The following is a 20,343-nucleotide window of genomic DNA, read 5'->3' on the forward strand; positions in this document are numbered from 1 at the left end:
ATGAAAGAACAAAAGCAATTTGAATTAGAATGATGGACAAAGCAACTACTAAAGCAATACATAATAAATTACAAGGACCTACATTGCAGCTTCTTAATACCCATTTAATTTTAAAAGCGTTCTAAATTCGCTGAGCTGGTGGCCTCGGTTCCAAGAAGGAGATCACAAGCCCTTCTTAGGCTCTAGAGATACCAGGCTGCAAACCAGCGTCTGCTTTCTCCAAATTGGCCTTGCAGCCACAACAATTAGCTTATTTTTTCTACTTGTTTTTCCTCATTGCACCATCCGTTGCTTTGCGTAACATCTTACCTGATGAAGAGTTCTGGAGAGCTGAAGAGCTAAGCACATTTTTGTGACTTTGGGGCTGGTCCTAATAAAGAATTGCCCAACTGTAGGCCTTTAGCTCAGTGGTGGAGCATTCGCTTTGCATGCAGAAGGATCCAGATTCAATCCCTGGCATCTCCAGGTAGGGCTGGGAGAGAGCCCTGTCTGAAATCCTGAAGAGCCACTGCCAGTCAGTGTAGACAATACTGAATCAGATGGACAAATGGTCAGACTCAGTGTAAGGCAGCTACCTATGTAGCTACCGTATGTTTGCTTGAGCTGGGGAGGATGGGAGTTGTAGACCAACAACGTCTGGAGACCCAAGGTTGAAGAACACTGTCCTAGCACATGGGGAAGGTTGTAGCCACATGTGCGCCTGCCACAGTTAGCTGTGCCCGCACACCATGAAAGTACACAGGCTGTGCACATACAGTGAACAAGAGTCAACTAAGGAGTCACTTCAGTGGAAGCCCTGCCCTTCTACTTGAACAATGGCTCCTCTCCATCTTCTCTCTTGAAATTGGCGCTGCTGGGGGTTGGAAGAATCCCCAGAACAACACTCAGTGGGGGAGGAGGGATCATTACATTCGGCCAGCCAAAATGTTATATTGAATCCTTAGTGTTATATTGATTCTCTCCTCATAAATGTGAAGCACATGCCTTTCCCTGCTATCCTGAGAACTGTGGGCTACCCTTCACAGAGCTACAATTCCCAGCACCCTTCGCAAACTACAGTTTACAGGATTCTTTGGGGGAAAGCCATAAATTATTATTATTTAAGAATAAATTATTATTATTTAAGCAGCTATCCTATTTTTAAAAGACATCTGAAGGCAGCCCTGTTTACTGAAGTTTTTAATATTTAATGCTGTATTGTTTTTAACTTTGACTAAACTGCGGGAGGCAGTGGAAGACAGAAGTGCCTGGCGTGCTGTGGTCCATGGGGTCACGAAGAGTCAGACATGACTAAACGACTAAACAACAACATTGTTTTTAACATTTGATTAGGAGCCGCCCAGAGTGGCTGGGGAAACCCAGCCAGATTGGCGAGGTATAAATAATAAATTATTATTATTATAAAAACATTAAGTTTAAAGCATTTAAAGTTGTATTTACTGCTGTAACCCACCCCAGAACCTTAGGGTGAAGGGTGGATAATCAATCAATCAATCAATCAAGTGCTTTAAATATATGGTGTGTAGGCATCCTTAATCAAATAAGATAAAGAAACAAATGCAGATTCTTGGCTTCGAATTTGGGTTACCTTAGCGCAAGTTATTTGTTGCCCTTAGCATAAGCATATACTGTATGTGAGTTTGTATCCAAGCCGAATGACTGTATATTTTGAAAGTGACCTTGAAGCACTCCCCTACCCAAGGCATACAAATGTTGTTGTGTCCAGGCAAACAACTGCTGTCTCTGTAGACTGAGAATCTCCCAGGTGAGCTCTCTGCACACCTGCACCTGGAAGTGAGTCAGCAGGAACAGAGGCTGCAGCTGGATCCCAGAGAATCCCAGACTCTGTGCCCTGGAATAGAAACATCACAGGGAACCTCCTGGCAACTGTGCACAGCCCAGACTCCCTGCTGCCTGAAAGTTTAGCTGGTGCTCTGGTTACTGCATTTTCTTGGACGCTAGCAGCAGAAGGTTGAATAAGGGCAAAAGTAAAGGACCATCGCTCAGAGGTAAACAGCCACCAAGCAGGAAGCAGGCTGTCAAGCCAAGGATCAATGTTGGGAGGCAGAACCAGAGAACCAGCCAAGAGTCAGACACGGTAAAGCAATGGTGGGGAACCTGTTGTTCTCCAAAGTCCTGGACAAAGACCTTTCTCAGCTTTTCTATCTAACCACCCATTATGTGCCTTGTGCATTCACAACACCTTATAGGTTTGAAGCAATAGAAAGGCCTTGGACAGTTTCCCAGAAAGGTACACGTGCATCTCTTACTGTGTACAGTAGTACCTCGGGTTACAGACGCTTCAGGTGACATACACTTCAGGTTACAGACTCCGCTAACCCAGAAATAGTACCTCAGGTTAAGAACTTTGCTTCAGGATGAGAACAGAAATCGTGCTCCGGCGGCACAGCAGCAGCGGGAGGCCCCATTAGCTAAAGTGGTGCTTCAGGTTAAGAACAGTTTCAGGTTAAGAATGGACCTCCGGAATGAATTAAGTTCTTAACCTGAAGTACCACTGTATTATAAAATGGGATGGTAAATGACCATAATCATAACTACAATCTGTCACATGCTTTATCATCCTTATCTTCATCTCCACAACAGGTAGACCCTAAAATATATATACATTCTTAGCTCATCTCTTTCCACAGGCTGACAAAAAATTACAACATGTTTAAAACCAAAATAGAATAATAAACTGTAAAAGCACACACAACAAACACACGCCCCCCCCCAAAAAAAGCAAGTAAAAACTCGTGTTATCCTTCCTATCTGTCAGACACACCCCATGTGGAAAACCCTTTGTTTGTGTATATTTTTTCTTATATAAGTTTCTATGAATTAGTTGTTCCATGTGTTGCTGCTATGTCTAGATGTGCACAATATTCTGTAGATTAAAATGCATTATGAACCTGTTCTGTTTCTAGCAAATTGGAAGTCACTGCTAAGATGGTGTAACTAATAGCTATGTCCTTGAATCCTTACCTTCCAGCAGCGTCAAAGAATGCATTTTAGGGTACCCAGCAAAGCTATACCGACTCTTCGGGTGGGCAGATGCAAAAGAGGATCACAGAAGCAACACACTCCAAAGCAGGTGTTGGAAGATTCAGGACAGATCGCATAGTTATGCTATGGAACTCACGCCCACAGGAGGCAGTGATGGCCCCCAACTTAGATGTCTTTGAAAGACGATTAGACAAATTCCTTGAAGTTAAGCCTATCAGATGGCTACTAGCCAGGACGGATATGCTCTGAAACTGTGGTTTGAGCCTATAGTGCTTCTGAATGCCAGTCGCTAGAAACCACAGGACGGGGATGGCACTCCTGTGCTCAGGTTCGGCTTGCTGGTTTCCCACAAGGCATCTGGTTGGCCACTGTAAGAACAAGATGCTGGAATAGTTCGGCCTGGCCTGGTCCAGTAGGCTTGTCTAATGTTATCCTGCACGTTTAACGGTTGTGTGGTTTGCAAGGGAGATAGTTTGCACAAGCTACACCTGTAGAAATTGCATCTTCTGCTCATCTGTGGAAGGTGTTCTCTGACTATCCTAGGCACCCTGCACCCTGTATTTCCATCACTTTTTCCTATGATCCACTCCACTTGTCTCCATGGAGAAATTAAGATTCCCGCTAGCTACCGAATGCAAAAGTGGACAGGGCAAGAAGCACAGCTGCCATAGCTTTGCTTAATGCTTCAAAGCATTTAAAGGCATATAGGCACCATCTCTGCCTGGGAACTTCAACAATGAGAGGAGGAGGAGTGTGTGTGTGGCACCGACAAACTTGCCTGATTTATTTATTTCTTAGAAAGAAGGGCTTTATTTTTGTGTGTGTGTGTATATTCCTGGTCTTGAATGAGACTGGCTGTGGGCATTTACTCCATCACATCAACAAGCTTAACAATTTGCGGCCTGATTTACTCAATGAACATCTGTGTTATCATCTACAGATGAGTGATAACTTACTTCAGCCACAAGGGGTGGGTTAGGAGGAAGAAAAGTAGTGTCAGAAAGTTTACAGGCAACACATGCATTGCAACATCATTGTTACAAATAGAAACACTTGCAGCAACCTGACTGTTGATCCCAAAATAATGGGACCCATTGGCTCAAGATGGATGTGTTGAACTTGTACCCCGCGAGTGGCAGGTGAGCAACCGGTCCACTGGCACAGATTGAGAGAGTTGACAAGGAAGGTGGACTGGATAGAACCAGGTATGTGTTCACAGTCCATATGAACTTTGTGACTATTCAGAGCTGTATTTCCAGAGCTGTATTGTTAGTGATGCTTCCCTGAGATTTGCAGGGGATTCCTCAACACCTCTGCTTTAAGCAAGGCAACAACAGAACAGCTGCTTTATATGGGACCTACCCAGCTGTGCTTTGTTAGACATCTCCCCACAGAACCCTCTTCAGATAAATGTGAGTATCTTGGAAATAAGTCATTTCAGCCGAGTGCATTTGAGTTTTACCAACCTTCTTACAATAAGATGGAACTGTGTAGCTGTGCCGTCTCTGGGGTGGGGGTACAGGTGAAATGGAAAAGAAAAATCAGATCTTTGGAAGAAAAGTTTCTACAGGAGGAAGGAAGGTGTGCTGGGAACAGTGGCTATCCTCTGAAAAAAAGAAACATGCTCCTACATGAGCTTGGAGCACCTCAGGTTGGCAAAAAAAAAAAAAAAAAAAAAACAGTCGTGCAGATAAACCCACAAAAGTTACTACCTTGCAAAACAGTAGTAATAAATGCTGGCCTCGTAAGAGGCTAGTAGCCTGAGTTTCTTTGGTGGCTGTAGAACAGGCAGCATGGAAATGAAGACCACAGTCTTTTAGCAGGCTAGTCCAAAAAAGAAAATAAAAAAGCATTCTACCAAGTGAACTGGTGGAGGCAGGACAAAGTGACCCATAGCAACCACCCCAGCCTCCACCAACTCACAATATTTTCATGCTGGTTGTGAAAAGGGTACTTCCTGTTTCTACATTATAAGTCTGGGAACCAAGCTGTTTCAGAGGCAGGCTACTGTAGTGGCCCTTCTTTCTTACACCACTTCACTCACTCACCTACATGGAATTCTTGGTCGCCTAAGGCTAGCAGGTAAGTCTGTTTGTTTTGTTCATTTTATTTTTATCCTGCCCTTCATCTATCAAGAACTCTTGGTAGTTTGCAACAGCCAAATCCACAAAAACCTAAAACCATAATCACAGCATTATGAATGTAGAAGTTACATGTGTTTTATTTATTTTTAGATACTGCTGATTCTAATCTTTTAAATAAATACCTTTTAAAACTTTTGCTATTGCTCATTTTAATGTTTTTATATTGTTGATAAACTGCATAGAGTTTGGGGTTGTGTTTTTACATTCAAGCAGTTTACATTTTGTTAAATAAAATAAATAAAAACCCGGTGGAGGCCAGGGAGAAAAAAATATTAATAGTAGCTGTGGTAGTAGTACTAATGCCTAAACTTTAAGTTATCTCCCCAAAGCCTGAATGAATAAAAACAACTAAAGCTGGTATCAAAATATTTCCCATGAGGGTAACAGCCACACTTCCCAAGGCAGGGCAACATGCAGAAGGACAACAGCTCATTGGTGGAGCATCAGTAGAGTTCTCTGATCACTCCATCTCAAGGATAACATAGAGCTACAAAAGTTATAGAAAAAGGGAAACCAGCATGATCTAGGGGCTGAAGGACTTTCCTTGCCACAAATAGTCAAAACATATGGGACTTCTTAATTCAGGGAAAAAGACAACATGAGAAGAGCATATCATTTTATAAGAATGATGCATGGTTTGGCATAGTGAGGGAAGTCTACTGCCTTCAAGCTCTACTTATGGTCTAACTGGAAGCAATTGGCTAGCTGCTGTTGGAAGGAGGGGGCCGATCTGATCAGTCTAGCAGGGCTCGTTTGATGTTCTTAGGATGATCTCCTGTGTAAAATTTTATCACACTTTAGAATGATACTGTGTGTAGATAAGTGAATTTTAGGGGATGTGGCTTACAAACTCTCTCCCATGCTTTGATCCCACTAGGCAGTGATTCCCATGACTCATAAAGCCTGTTAATTTGCATGTTACCGTGGTTTCTTTTGCATGTCACTTCTACAGTAGCTAATCTTCTAGGAGTTGACAAGCCGCATCTCCTGATGTTGGGGGAGCAGGACCATTCTCGAGTGTAGCCTGCAGTGGGGCAGTTAGGTAATTTTAGACTCTTACTCCACCACCACCCCAGCCTTTAGATGGTGGTGTGGTTTCCTGCACTTCCTTTCAATGTGATAAACTGCCCCTGCTGAGTTTGAGAACCTTCCTGTTCATTCTGCTGAGTGGGAGCCCTGGACATCTGCTCAGAAATCCTGCCGTAGTGACACCCATGGCACCTTGCCAGATATTCCTTGTGGGGAACACATTTTATTTTAGAGAGCAACTCTGTCATAAGTGGAAGGGTCCAAGACCAATCCAAGACTTCTCATGTCTTCCCATATTCTTAGATGCTCCTGAACAGCATCCTTGCTCAACTTCTTCACAAAGAACCACAGTGGCTAATGAAAAACAAGGGTTAAGAAGATTCAGTATCCTTGTAAACTATAGAAAAAGGATGGGGAACTTCATGCCAAGAGGCCAAACACAGTCCTCCAGAACTTTGGGACTCTACCCAGGCTACTACACTGATTCAGTGTAATGCTTTTTGGACCGCTTGAGCCCCATAATTTGCATGCTGCAGAGCTCCAGTGTGCAATTTAATTTCCCATACTTGTTATGTAGCAATAAAGGACAGTTGTGTTTGAACAGCCTGCCCCCTCCTGATTTGTTTTCCTGCTACCCCAACACATCACTTTCCTTAAATGGTTTTGCTTGACTCAAATGTGTTCTGCCTTCCTCTGATAATACTTCTTGTTTGCTTGGTTGGAGATTACAGAAGCATATAGGAAAATGTCAGGAAATCAGGAAAACGTCAATAACTATCTGCGAGCAACAGGTCAATAATTCAGCATAGCAGCTAGGACTTGCTACATACATTACTAAGATTCTGACTAGGTCTTACTGACCTATGGAAGGAACCACACCCAAGGAAGGCAGTTTCTATTACAGACCAGGCCTGTTTCTTAAAGAGACAGGATACACTCAACATACACCTGTTATTAATCAACTCGAGTTCTCCTCAGAGCTATAGTTTATGAAGAGCCAGTTTCTCTCTTCCGCAGTTCTAGGACTTTTATCTGTGAAGCCATAGAACAGGGGTGGACAATCTGAGTTGTCCAGGTGTTTTTGGGTTACAGCTCCCTTCAGCTCCAGCCAGCATGAGCAGTGGTCAGGAATGATGAGAGTTTACTCCAAGATCTGCCAATCTGCTATTGGGTTAAGTTCAAGGATTTCTTACTAATAAAGTTCTATACACCTCAGGGCCAGGCACATAATTGTGGTTGTTGTTCTGCAGAAGGGTCTCTGCTTGAAGCCCCTATATTATCACAAGCCTGTTCCACAGCTTATCAGAGCAGCATTATCAATGTGGCTGCCCCTGTTTTGTAGAACACCATCCCAGTTGAGAATGAGATGACAGACACCCACTGTTTGTAGTTTCTGGAAACAATTTCGTTTTGACAAGTTTTTCTGAATGAAAAAGATTAGGTCTCTGGCCTTGCCTCCTTTATATGTATTATTTTTAAACCAATCTTCATATTTTTTGGGTATTGTTTTCAAACCTATTTTGGTTGTTTCTATTGTATAATTACAAATCGCCTTTAAATTTATATGACTGGTGAGACATTAATAAACTAATAAGAGCAATTATCTGGAGGGCCAGAAGTTCCCTCGCCAGTGCTACAGAACACTAGATAACTGGAAAAGGCTGTGTGCCACAGGGTTTCATAGTGAGATCTCAGGTGACAATAGCTGTATAGCAATAGAAGAACCTGCTTACTGAGAGAGAATAAAGTACATGCTGTTTATGAATGAGGGTGTGTTCTCCACAGGCAATTGGCAGACACCTGCTCTCCCCTCTCTGACTTGCTGCCAGGAAACGGCACGGCTGCCGTGGTCGTGCTTTGGATGATCACAGAAAACATGAAAACTCCACGCTGTCGCTACACTCGTCTGGTATGTACAGCAGTCCTTGTTTCTTGGGCCAGGATAGGGAAGGACAGAGGAGGGAGCTGCTCCAAAGGGCAGGGCAAGAACAAATGGGTGCAAACTGCAGGGCATAAAGTTCATTTCAACTAAACGTTAGCAGAAGCTTCCTAGTGGTAAGAGCTAACAGTTGAGCAGACTGCCTCAGGAGGTGGTCTCCTACCATGGAGGCTGGATGGTCATATTGTAGGGAAGCAAGACAGATTGAACAAGAGGTTAGACGAGATGACCTCCAAGATCCCTTCCAGGTCTAGAACTCTAGGAAGTGAAACTGCAAGCCATCCTCACTGTACTATGTCCCCCTCCCCGCATTTGTGTCTTTCTGAAACCATCTGGCATCATGGGAGCCTGTTAAGAGTTTAGTGCTACTGGGTTCCTAGGTCCAAAAAGGTATACATATATCCTAAAGGAAAACGGAAACACTGGTCAGTCAACCTCAAAACCAGGCAGCACAGAAATATGTTTGTTTCAGTAGACAATGTGTTACTGAGGAATTTAAATTCCCTCCCTCCTTTCTTTTGGTGCAGAGCATCATTCTTCTATTTCAGATGTTTGGGCTGAGAGTACCATTGTTTATGTAGTCAAGATAGTGCTACCAGGCAATCCCAGGCAGAATCATTCCATATTGTTTGTGCAAAGGGGATTTAATTGATTAGGAGATTAATTTGATGAAAAAGCATCATGTTTGGTGGAGGTTGCCATCACCTTGATTTTGCCTTCATCCTCAAGTTTTGCTTTTAAGCTCAGCTCCTGGGGCTATTTGGTAGACAGTTTTTAATATTCACGTCCTTGAAGTGACTTAAGCAAATATATATTCAGATGGGTGGCAAGCCCAAAAGAAAGGAAGGTAGCAGGAAAGTAGGATTTCTACAGAAGTGGGTGGTATATTTCCACAACCACGTTGGTGCTGCAGATAAGGGAAAGTATGTGTAATTGAGGAAGCACCAGGGAAAGTTATATTGATAAAAGTGAAGCAGAGGACAAAGAGCAGTGCTGATACCGGGCTTTGTGGTTTTTGCCCAATGCACTGCATTTTCATACTGAGATGGGTGTGTTGTTGTTATTATTTGGCCCAGAAAGGGTATCTACAAACATATCCCACCATTATCTTTCTACACCCTCAATTTCAGTCTGAGTAAGGGCAATAGAAGCAAATAGGGATAACTTAACCCGATAATCTTCAGATTGATTTTAAAAGCATAGTTTTTGCTTCTGTGCAGATGAGATACGATAGAATATACACATGCTAATAGGATTTTGAGGCCTCTCTACATGTGTTTCTAGGACAGTAGCTTGAGTACACAGATGTCGTGCAGGATCATTGTACTTTTATGATCTACACACAGAATTTATTTCCTGGACATTAGTACAGTACAGTGGTACCTCGGGTTACATACACTTCAGGTTACATACGCTTCAGGTTACAGACTCCGCTAACCCAGAAATAGTACCTCGGGTTAAGAACTTTGCTTCAGGATGAGAACAGAAATCGTGCTCCGGCAGTGCAGCGGCAGGCCCCATTAGCTAAAGTGGTGCTTCAGGTTAAGAACAGTTTCAGGTTAAGAACGGACCTCTGGAACGAATTAAGTTCTTAACCTGAGGTACCACTGTATTGGCTATGTAGGACCTTGATAATGTGCAGCAGCCCTCAAGCAAACCACTTTCTACTAAAGCTGGGAAGAAGGCTCACTCCTCCTGAATAGGGATAGAAAGATCTGTCAGTTTTGATTCTCATTTTTCCAATCTTACATTCATTTCTCTGAATTTTTCAGCAGTTTGAGGGAGTTTTTTTGGGTTTTTTTAATCCTCACAGAAATTCAGCAGTATTTTAATGTGAATTTCTGCTAATGATCAATTTATTAAATGCAGTTTTTACTAATGTACACATTTCTGTAAGCAAGTTTCCTTAATAAAATGCATCATTACATGCTATTTTAACTATTATCTTCATTTTTATTTTATTTTTTGCACACTTTCCCTTAACATATGCATTTTTGTAAACATTGTTTGGTTGGCGTACTGCAAAATTCCGAAGGATGATTTTGTTTCAGGTTGCATATTGTTTTGGAAAGTACAAATTTCATAAATTCAGCTTTAAATGTGTACTTAATCTAGTTTCTTCTCTTGCAATCGCAATATTTAATGTCGGAGGAGGGGGAATTGCACAGCAAAGAGCAAACCGTCATTTTACTATGGTGTATTTTCATTAACAGAGTCAAGGCTCCACATTTACATAGTTGACAATTGCAGGGTAGCTCTAAGACATTTCTGAGTTGCTTTCTGACCTGCCCTAGAGATGCACTTAATAGAGCTTTGAATCAAGAATGGAGAACTTGTAGACCTCCAGATGTTGTTGGACTGCAATTCTCATTATCTCTGACCGTGCTGTCTGAAAGGAGCTGGAGTCCAACAACATCTGGACAGCTAAGGCTTTAAATGAATCACAGAAGACAATCTACCCTTTTTCTAGTCTCACCCTCTGAAGACACCCGCTGAAACAAAGGGTGAAGGGGAGGAGTGGGCTCAGGCTGGTTCATTAAACTGATGTTCCCGAGATTAAAATATTGCTTTATTGTGGCCTACATACTGCTGTGCTATTAATTATAAGACTAAGCTTTTAGCAGTCCCATGAGACTAGAGGGAAGGGTAGACTGATTGCCTTCTGCAATTCACTTTGCTTTATCTTTTTGCCTTTATAGTTCTCTCTGAGGAGTATCCTTCTAGTGACACAACAGACTACATACTGGGGAAGTTTCTGCAACTTAGTTGTTGCCTTATTCATTTCCCATTTAACAGTGTGTGTCCTTTTATCAGCCCAACCTTCTGGAAGAAGCCCTGTCTTCAGAACCTGAGGAGTCTACTGAACCAGAGAACCCAGTCTGGACAAGCACAGAATTTAATGAGCCTGTGCTAAATGGGCAAAGCAACATCCTACACATAGAAGAAATCCAAAAGGTGAGCACCCTTCATACTGTGACTCAGCAAATGAGTGCTGCTATCACAGTGACTTCCCTGGGTGAGCCCTTTGCCCTTATATATCACTTCCACACATTGTCCTTAGCTAAGGCACAAATTATGGAGTATTGCTGACCTCTGTTAACCGGGAAAGCAAGCTTTTGGCAGGAAGGAAGCAGGAAGGTCTGCTGAAGCCATGTCTCTACAAGGGCCATGAGACCCTTGGCCCCATTTACAAGGAACAAGTGCAAAGAAGTGGAATTCTCCAGGACAGTCTCAAAAAAGTTATTTCCACAGGCTTAATATTCACTTATGTGAATGCAAAGATTGTAAGGTAAAACGTAAAGGTACCCCTGACCATTAGGTCCCGTCGTGACCGACTCTGGGGTTGCGGTGCTTATCTCACTTTATTGGCCGAGGGAGCCGGTGTACAGCTTCCGGGTCATGTGGCCAGCATGACTCAGCTGCGTCTGGCAAACGCCGTTTATCTTCCTGCCGGAGCGGTACCTATTTATCTACTTGAACTTTGATGTGCTGTCAAACTGCTAGGTTGGCAGGAGCAGGGACCGAGCAATGGGAGCTCACCCCATCGCGGGGATTCAAACCACCGACCTTCTGATCGGCAAGTCCTAGGCTCTGTGGTTTAACCCACAGCACCACCCGCGTCCCATACAAAGATTGTAGATGGGGTCAATAACTTAGGGCAGTGGTTCCCAATTAGTTAAGGACTGCGGGCCCCTTGTTTTTCAAAAGCCAAGCCATGGACCCCCTACTTTTGAAAATGTTTTTTATGTGATTGGTGCCACCATATGCTCCAACATGTCCCAACGCAAAACTGGGATGTGCATCTTCTGGGCAGTACTCCTGTGTGAGTTACATGACCCATGCGAGAGCATGGGCCCCCAAAATGGGATGTCCTGGATGGTTGATGGGTATGTGCCATGCCTCCACTTGGTGGGTTACATGGACCCCTGGGGTTCGCAGACCACCAGTGGAAACCACTGACTTAGGGTGTATGACTATTAAAGGCCTCAGGGTAGAGGGAGGCAAGGAAAGAAGTGACCTTGTGTATGTGATACCTTTTAGCTTGCACCACACCTCCCTCTACGAGTGACTGGACACCCATGGAACCTCATCTACTGTACAGCAAGGGATGGATTTAGCCTGAAGACTATGTACCGAAGCATGAGTGATTTAGCCTCTCCAGTGTTGTTGATTATCAGAGACACTGAAGGCCAGGTAAGCTTTGAAACAGGCCAGACTTATCAAATCTAGCAGAGGGGGCTGTCTGGTTGGGTTCAGTTCGCTGCCTACTCTAAATGGCCTTCCTGCTACTTGCAAGTTACAACACATCTCTCTTGCATCCTTTTCAGATATTTGGAGCCTTTTCTTCTACAGCCATCCATGTCAGCAGCTGCTTCTACGGCAATGGAGAAACATTTCTCTTTTCCTTCACCCCACAACTTAAGGTGATTGAAGGGATATCATCCCCCAAGTATGAAGGTTATCGGTGTGTGTTAACAGTATCTGGAGTTATTACCAATTATACAAATGTTGCCTGTCACTGATTTCTCACAGGCTTAAAGTGGTATACCTACAAAGTTTCCAGTATGCACCATTTGGCAATTGGTCTAGTACAGGGATGTCCAGTAGATCGTGATCTACCGGTAGATCCCCGTTTGATCCTGGTAGATCACGGGATCCTTATCATGTACAAAATGTTACAGGGGAAAAGCTGAAAACTCTGTGCAATCCTCCCCCTAAAAAGCTCAACAGCTCTAGGCAATCCACCCACCCCTCCACGCTCCTCCCCCCTCCAATGACAATGGGTCACTGACAATAAAATAATGACAATAAAATCACTGCCGGTTTTTTTATACTGGGAGTAGATCAGTCTCTTGGGAGCTGGACATGCCTAGTCTAATAAATCAGCCTTCCCCCATCCTTCTTTTTATCCTGGCCTTTGATACCAGAGATAGACATTTATAGGACCAACCCTATTCTTACTATAAATGGTTTTACTTGCAAAGGAGACATGCTTGTTTAAAGTTACCCGAGATCTGAAATGGGGCATTAACAGTCAAGGTGCTACTTAACAGTCAAGGTGCTACACACACACACACACACAATTCAGTTATAATAAAACATGGAAGATCAACACAAAAGATGCTGGACTGCAAGCAGCCATTTGACAATACCGTGTGGATTCTCCAATATATATAGAGAGAGAGAGTGAGTGAGTGTATGAAAAGATGACTGTTCCAGAAACAAGGGTGAGCGTGGAGGTCACAATTAAAACACATGGTAGGAAGTGGTAAGCGACCCCTACCAATAAATACTACCAATAAATTCTACTGAACTCAATGAGACTTACACCAGAGCCAATATGCAGACAATTGCCCTGATAGGGAGCTTGTGTATTACGTTGCAATTCTGGCTTCTCATTTTACTTCTGAGTCAAACTTCACAAGAAGTCTGCAAGAGTTTAAGGGGTGGGGTGCTGACACAACATTCAAAATGCTGCCAACTGAACAAGAATATAAAAGTTTCAAGTAAGCATTGGAAAACAAAATAATGATTGTTTTCTCTAGTTGTACAGCTGTGTCTTTTATTCCCAAGATGCTTCTCTCAACCATGTTTTTTCTCTCCTTACTCTCCAGGTATTTAAGTGGACAGGTAAAAACACCTTCTTCATGAAAGGAGATGCAGACTCCCTAGCAATTGGTGGAGGCAGGTATGTGACTGTGAAAGATGTTAGTGGGCGGAAATGGATTTGTTGTGAAGGGAAGGGGTGCTGCAATGCAGTCCCAGTCAGATTATTAACTTTTGAGGATGGTCTCACCGTCAGCAGCTCTTTCTGGAGCCTGGGTCCCTCCGCTACTGAATCAGTGGTACAAGTAAAACAAATGCCATCACAGTTCATCTAGAACAGGTTATTCCTCAGAATGTGAGTCACGGTGAAAAGTATTTTTACTTTTTTCTCTTTTAAATTTACCACTATCCACCCCTCACTTATTTCTAGGTTTCATGACATCAAACTGAAGATTCCTCTCTCCTGTACTTCTTCAGTCATTATGATTTGAGATACCGATTACAAAAAGCCCAGTGGTATTCTTGTGTGTGTCCTTTGAGTGGACATAGCTGCCTAGCTTTATTTAGTACACATTATCATCTTGCTCTGCGTCAAGATCTTCCAAGTTACTGTGGACTCTTTTGTATACATGTTGGAAAAAGATGGTTAATCATTGCAGTGGAAAACCAGTTTAGCTGTATATAGTTCCAAAGCATCTAAATGTATAAATAGAAACTGTGGCAAAATGGTTAGCTCACTGTAAACCCTTTCAGAGCAGGGGAAAGAATTTGAGTAGAAAGGAAGCAATGAGCCCTCTAATCTGGCTCTCACTACAACCTTTCTTCACGTGAGATACCTACAGAGCTGTTGACTCAAATGAGCCAAACCACACTGTATTTCTTATGGATCAGAAGCTTCTTGTGTTCCTCATTCTGCAGAAAGTTAATGCCATGTTTTGCCTTTCCCCTTATTTGCAGTGGCAAATTTGGATTGTGGCTAGATGGAGACCTGAACCATGGAGGAAGTCAGCCCTGCGAGACATTCAACAATGAGACGTTATCTCCCAAAGAGGAATTCCTCATCCGAGACCTGGAAGTTTGGGCACTTTCCTAACCCAAAGTGTGTGGGGGGGGGGGGGAGGACAAGTCCCCTTCTGCACTGACACTGCAAGTGCCATGGGAACAGGGCTTGGCCAGTCGTCCTGTGGGGGCAGCTTTTCAAATCCCCTTCAATGAACATAAACTTGCTGTAGAGACTCCCTCTGTCTCCGTAGATTGGGATGGAAAAGATGCTGGATTAACCCAGCAATTTCCTCATCTCTCTCTCACCCAACATTAGCAATTTTGCTCCCCACTATCCCGCTTATAGAAAGATGAGCTAAGGATTTTCAGTTAAGCTCGCCTTTTGTACTTCAGGGCAGGTAAAGCTCTTGCTAAGTCATCTTCAGAACTGGTAAGCTATGCAAATATTGGCGGCTGATTGCCAGGGAAGGATGCCCCAAGAGACACCTCACAGCCTTAACCTGTACTTGCCAAATAGCAGACCAGGTAGTAAGCTCCTTGCCCTCCTCCTCGATTCTCACAGCTCTTGCTAGTGATAGAATTACTTCGTATAAGCATTAGAATGTAAGAACTCTGGAGGGGCTTTCAAGTGCACCTTTATCATGTGGTTTTGAAAAGGCCCATCTCTCTGATGCTCAGCAAAGTACCACACAGGTACTGAAGCTAAACACTGAATGGCCTAGTTAGCCACACAGGTACAGCCCACATTGTCATCCTCTGGAGTTAGTACTTTCCTCAAACCACCCACTAATTTGGCAATAGGAACCTTTCCACAAGGCTAGTCTTGGCCTCCTAAGTAGCGTTCTACCAATGACATTCAACTCCTGAATGGACAATTTGCAGGGTTAAAAGAAGTTTCCACAAATGAGAGAGATTTTGCCTTCATAATAGTGTATTTCATATACAAAGGTTTGTTGAGCAGTAACCAGTCTACTTTTCCCTCCTTACCCACAATTTAGCTGATTGTGGCCATGGGGGATTTAAGTCTTTCCCTGTTTGGGGGGGGTCTGGGGAAGCACTTTATACACAATATTTTGTTTTTGGGAAATGGCATCAACTTCACGTCCTAGCTAATCTGTTTTGTACATCAACATGTACAGGCCTCTTTGTCACCTATTGGTCACTTTATGTGACATCCCTGACCTCATTTTGTAAATAGATTCATTTTTTTCTTAACTTTTTTAAAAAAGAGGCCAACTGATATATTATTCCAATATAGAAGCCCGCAGAACCTTTAAAAACTAATCAGGTAAAAACACTTGTGCAAAGCCATACACAACTATTTTATTCCAGATGTGTTCACTATTTTATTCCAGATGCATGCTGAGACTGAGCAATCAATCGACAACTTGAATGTATTAAACAGCCATAGATAACTCACCTCAGACAGAGCTTAATTGGTTAGGGCGTACTGCTTTTCTATGCAATCCGTACACATTTCATCTAGGAATAATTCAATGCAATTTTCATGCACGTATAAATCAGCTCACTTTACTTTTATCATTTAAGAGCTTCTCTTGGTTCTAGAGACTGATGTCGCTTATCCATTTTATAGGGACAGGATATTTAAATTGTTCAGATCCAGCATCAGTAACACACTTTGAATTATCTGTTTGTAATGTCATCTAGAGATGCCCTTAGATACTCCTCTGGTTAGATATATGATCCAGCAATTCTTTTAACATTGCTTTGAAATAGTTGCCTAATGATTTTTAGTCAATATATGAACAATACGATTTTTCGATAGTGTTAAACGTACAATTAATTATAAAGCAAACAAACCAATCCTTAGATTTCCTCATTAGAGACAGGGCAATGTACACTTCAAGGTCGTGTGACGTCTAGTCAAGGACTACAATCTGTCCAAATTGTTTTGTGCTATGCTGAGGTCTAGTAGCATAAATAAAAACTTTTAACAGATGGGAATGTCAGGGGTGTGAGAGAAATGTGCTGTGAAATACTTTAGAAGCATTAGGTATGTAAGGAAGGGGTGGAGTAGAGGCGGCCTTATGTTTGCCTTTTAAGCACATAATGAAGACGTAAGCCTTTCTGAACATGTACCTCTCCTACCTCTCAGCCTAGAAATCCTGAAAGCCATGATCCTAAGAGAACTAGATACATCTTACATAGTTGCAAGTACTCTTTCAATAAAGAACACTGGAAACTGTAGTTCTGTAAAAGTCACAACAAACTTGTTTTAAAGCAGCTTAAAGTTCTGGTGCAGATGTACTCTCAATCACTGTGAAGCCTCTGACTCAATTTCCTGGCTCTTCAGCAGAAGCTATCCAACTGTTTTCGAAGCTCACTCCCCTCTCTTAACATTAAAAAGTCACAACCCTTCCAAGTGCGTTATTTGGCAGAACAAAATTCAAAATATAGCACAAAATCTGAAATACAGGAAGCAGGGCTGTGAGGGGCAGATTCCTAAGACATCACTGTGGCAAGCAAAGGAAACCAACTGTGCCTACTGCCGGTCCCAATAAATGAACTGGGATAAATTGCCCATTGGTATTGTAACTACAGAGTTCCAGATTTGCTCAAGTTTGAATTTTACTTTACAGAAATTGGCTCTTTGTAACACATTGAAAAGTCCAGTCAAGTTCTGAACATATTAGGTATTGGCCATTAGGGGTTTTTAAGGGGTTTTATTACTCAGCTGATATGCACAGGAAAAAAGATTAATATACAGGCACACAAAATATATAATTATAATTCTAACCAGTCTGACAATTGAATACAGCTTTGGAGAAAATAGCTCTATGTACGTTACCTTAACCCGTTTTTATGAAGCAATTTAATGTCAAAACGAAGGCTCAGGATGCCAGCAGCTCCCTTTTAATCCAATCTTACGGAGCTCAAACAATTGAGCCACTGAGTTTGAGGTCTCTTCTTGCATAATCTAGTCTAGATGTTTTTGGGACTCCCAATACAGATCAGCACCAGACATGGCAAACAGTCAGGGATTATAGCAGTTGCAGTTCACTGATATCTGGAAGGTCACAGGTTAGCTACCCGTACTCTGACTGCAGCACTAGAAATGCTGGATATTTCTGAACAGCTGTCTGCTCGTGTGAAAGCGTGTTGTGTGAAAGTGTGTTCTGGTGAAATAATTCTAGATTCAGGTGCTGTGTGCTGGAAGTAAATTCAACAGAGCACCTGATAATGCCCTAAATGTTTAATTTTTCAGCCCTAAGTTTTAAGAGAACTCCATGATGCAACTTCATTTTAAATACTGGCATGGATCCAACATTCCTTTGAGCAGAACTATCCTGCTGGTGAAGGGAGTGGGATTCAACTCCCCCCTGCAATGGTCCTGTAAATCTGCTCAGTACAGAAAGAGACACCAGGAGGGTTGATGGTGAAAGTGGCTTTCCAGCTTCCTACAGTAGGTACCTTTGCTGTAGTCCCTTCTGCAACAAGGAGCCATTCTCTCTGTCCCAATTCATAGTTCTTAAATGGTGTATACATTTCTTATGAGCCTTAGGTTTGTTAAATGAAGCTTCAGAAACTCTCTTTTCTCACATTTAACAGCACACTTCTCACACACAAACCCATTTTCTGTCAGCATAAAGTGCCACATCATAAAACTGTGTTTCTCAAAAAAATAATAATTAAGGAACAATATATACGATTCCATACAAAGTCAACAAATATGTGAGATTAAAAATACATTCAAGTCGGTTTGAAACATAACAGGCAAAACTCCCTGGTCTGAAATTTGCTTCTGATTCTTAACAGCTGTTTGCCTCTCTATACAAATCAGCTCATTTCCTCTTTACCTAGTGCTTAATGGCTAGGATACATTCAATAATTGGTTGTTTTGGTACTGCGAGTATTTTGTTGGATTATATAAAAGGTAAGCATTGAAGTTTAAAAAGTAACTTTATAAAATAGTATATCCTTGATTGTGCCAAGGCATGTTTAGCTCTAAATGAACATATACTGAATCTATCATGATTTGAGGGAATGGCAGCTAAAAAGAACAGTAGGATAACCACTTTTATCATAAACAGAAGATAGGCAAATAGCATAGGCTTGTCCCCTTTTCCCACAATAGCTTTCATATATAACATTTATCATAGTAGAGATCTTAAGAAAATGAAAGAAGTTTTGAAATAGAAAGGTGGCTTTTGTGGTTTTTCCCAAAAACTTTTGAGCTTTATCCAACTAAGTTGTACTCAGAGCAAACACACTGAAATTAATGGAGCTATATTAGCCATGTCCATTAATTTCAGCAGTTCTATTCAGAGTAGGACTAACATTGGATACAACCTGCTTTTGAAAGTAGACCTTTCTTCACAGGCACATATTTGAATTAACAAAATAAGAACATTGCCGGTCATCAAATGTCCATGTGAAATCTACAACAAATGGAATTTTAACTCATCTGAGCTAAGACTGGCATTTTCCACTAATGCTTTTCTTTCCACGTTTCCATGTTTTTATAACACAACCTTGTTGTATACACCGGAATCAATCAACAGAAAATTTGTTCTAGTCCTTAAAAAGTGACTTTTTGGACTTTGGAGTAGAACTGTTTTTCTTTGAATCATGCTTTTCGTCATCTTTGACTACATTCCAGTCTGCTTTCATTGGTGTAAGTTCAGGGGCAACAATATCACCATCCTATCAAAGCATCAAAATGAAGAAAAGAAGTTCAGTTGTGCACTGGAAATTAACAGTCAATACATTCTGTCATCTTCTTAGCAAGTGGAGCAAGACACTCATTGGAGCCTTTTTACACATCATTTTACAAGAAAAACATTATTGCCCTGCCCTTTCCCACAGTCAGGAAAAGGTAATGGGTGACTCATGCTGTACCCCATTTATTTGTGGCAGTCGCCTCTCAACAAATTGTATGTATTCATCATTTCCAAGGAAATTAATAAACATAACAGATACAAAACTTCTAGTTAGTGGTAGTATTACAGTTGTTTTAGGATGTAAACCATAAAGGCTAGATGGTCCTCCAATGAGATTTCTGAGATTTATAGAATTCTCAAGTCCCTTGTGTTCATAATGTGCAGAAGTAATAATGGGTTGGTGATAGAGGAGACTATGGAAGAATGAACAGGTGATGAACAAAAGGAATACAGAGAATGAGGTAGATCTGAATCTCATAGCTCAGTTGGTTAGAGTGTGGTGAGGAACGCCAAAGTTACAGGTTCAATCCCCGTATAGAATAGCTGCATATTACTGCATTGGACTAGATGATACTCAGGGTCCCTTACAACTCTACAATTCTATGATTCTACACTGAGATGCACCTGCTAAATGTTAAACCTTTCTTACCTGTGGTTTAGTGAAATTGTTGTCTATACACCACTGAACGAAATATTTTCTAGCATCACAGATTTCATCTGCTGTCTTACAATAAACCCTGATTTGCTGCTCTTCAAATTTTTCTGGTAGGAGCTGTGAAACCTTAAGACAGAAGGAAAAAGAAGTCACATACACTTAATTTTATCACCTTGTCAGAAAAAGCTTCAACAAATTTCTCAGCAGCCCCATTCAGTTACAAGAATGTTTGCACAGGGGAATTTTACCTTAAAACCACTTGCATTCAATTACCACTTACATAGCAGGTGATATTAGAACTGTGTTGCTACTATTGCCATGCAATTCTGTAGTCATTTT

The 20,343-nt window shown here is 41.9% G+C and overlaps 2 protein-coding genes across 11 annotated transcripts in view; one reads left to right on the plus strand and one right to left on the minus strand.

Annotated features, from left to right (window-relative positions):
* Positions 1-5,405: 5,405 nt before the first annotated feature.
* Positions 5,406-14,903, plus strand: TLDC2 (TBC/LysM-associated domain containing 2). Of its 5 annotated transcripts, none has more exons than XM_081864810.1 (8): positions 5,406-6,192; positions 7,197-7,350; positions 7,965-8,088; positions 10,915-11,073; positions 12,160-12,312; positions 12,447-12,583; positions 13,734-13,807; positions 14,623-14,757. In XM_081864810.1, the coding sequence occupies exons 2-7, from the start codon at positions 7,310-7,312 to the stop codon at positions 13,768-13,770; spliced, it is 651 nt and encodes a 216-aa protein (XP_081720936.1). In that variant the 5' UTR covers positions 5,406-6,192; positions 7,197-7,309; the 3' UTR covers positions 13,771-13,807; positions 14,623-14,757. The 5 variants fall into 5 exon arrangements, with proteins under 5 accessions (XP_081720936.1, XP_081720933.1, XP_081720932.1 ...); XM_081864807.1 differs by lacking the exon at positions 14,623-14,757 and having other exon boundaries at positions 7,203-7,254; positions 7,292-7,350; positions 10,933-11,073; positions 12,447-12,542; positions 13,734-14,015; XM_081864808.1 differs by having other exon boundaries at positions 5,417-6,192; positions 12,447-12,542; positions 14,623-14,903.
* A 2,432-nt stretch (positions 14,904-17,335) lies between these two features.
* The window catches only part of SAMHD1 (SAM and HD domain containing deoxynucleoside triphosphate triphosphohydrolase 1), a 62,429-nt gene continuing 59,421 nt past the window's right edge, over positions 17,336-20,343 (minus strand). For 4 of the 6 annotated variants that reach the window (XM_081864757.1, XM_081864760.1, XM_081864756.1 and 1 more), the window contains exons 15-16: positions 19,999-20,130; positions 17,336-19,332 (exon numbers count right to left, since the gene is read on the minus strand). In XM_081864757.1, coding sequence (XP_081720883.1) covers positions 19,201-19,332; positions 19,999-20,130 — 264 coding nt within the window. In that variant the 3' untranslated portion in view covers positions 17,336-19,200. The remainder of the gene's footprint in view (positions 19,333-19,998; positions 20,131-20,343) is intronic. The other 2 variants (XM_081864758.1, XM_081864759.1) reach the window with 2 other exon arrangements.

The sequence above is a fragment of the Podarcis erhardii genome (assembly GCF_964252035.2).
Source record: "Podarcis erhardii genome assembly, chromosome: 6".
In the NCBI taxonomy this organism is placed as follows: domain Eukaryota; kingdom Metazoa; phylum Chordata; class Lepidosauria; order Squamata; family Lacertidae; genus Podarcis; species Podarcis erhardii.

Coding starts and splice junctions, on each gene's coding strand:
- TLDC2 (XM_081864806.1), top strand. CDS start 7,310: ATGATGAGAGTTTACTCCAAGATCTGCCAATCTGCTATTGG. Junction 8,089..10,932: donor GCTGTCGCTACACTCGTCTG/GTATGTACAGCA, acceptor TCCTTTTATCAG/CCCAACCTTCTGGAAGAAGC. Junction 12,543..13,733: donor CCTTCACCCCACAACTTAAG/GTGATTGAAGGG, acceptor CTTACTCTCCAG/GTATTTAAGTGGACAGGTAA.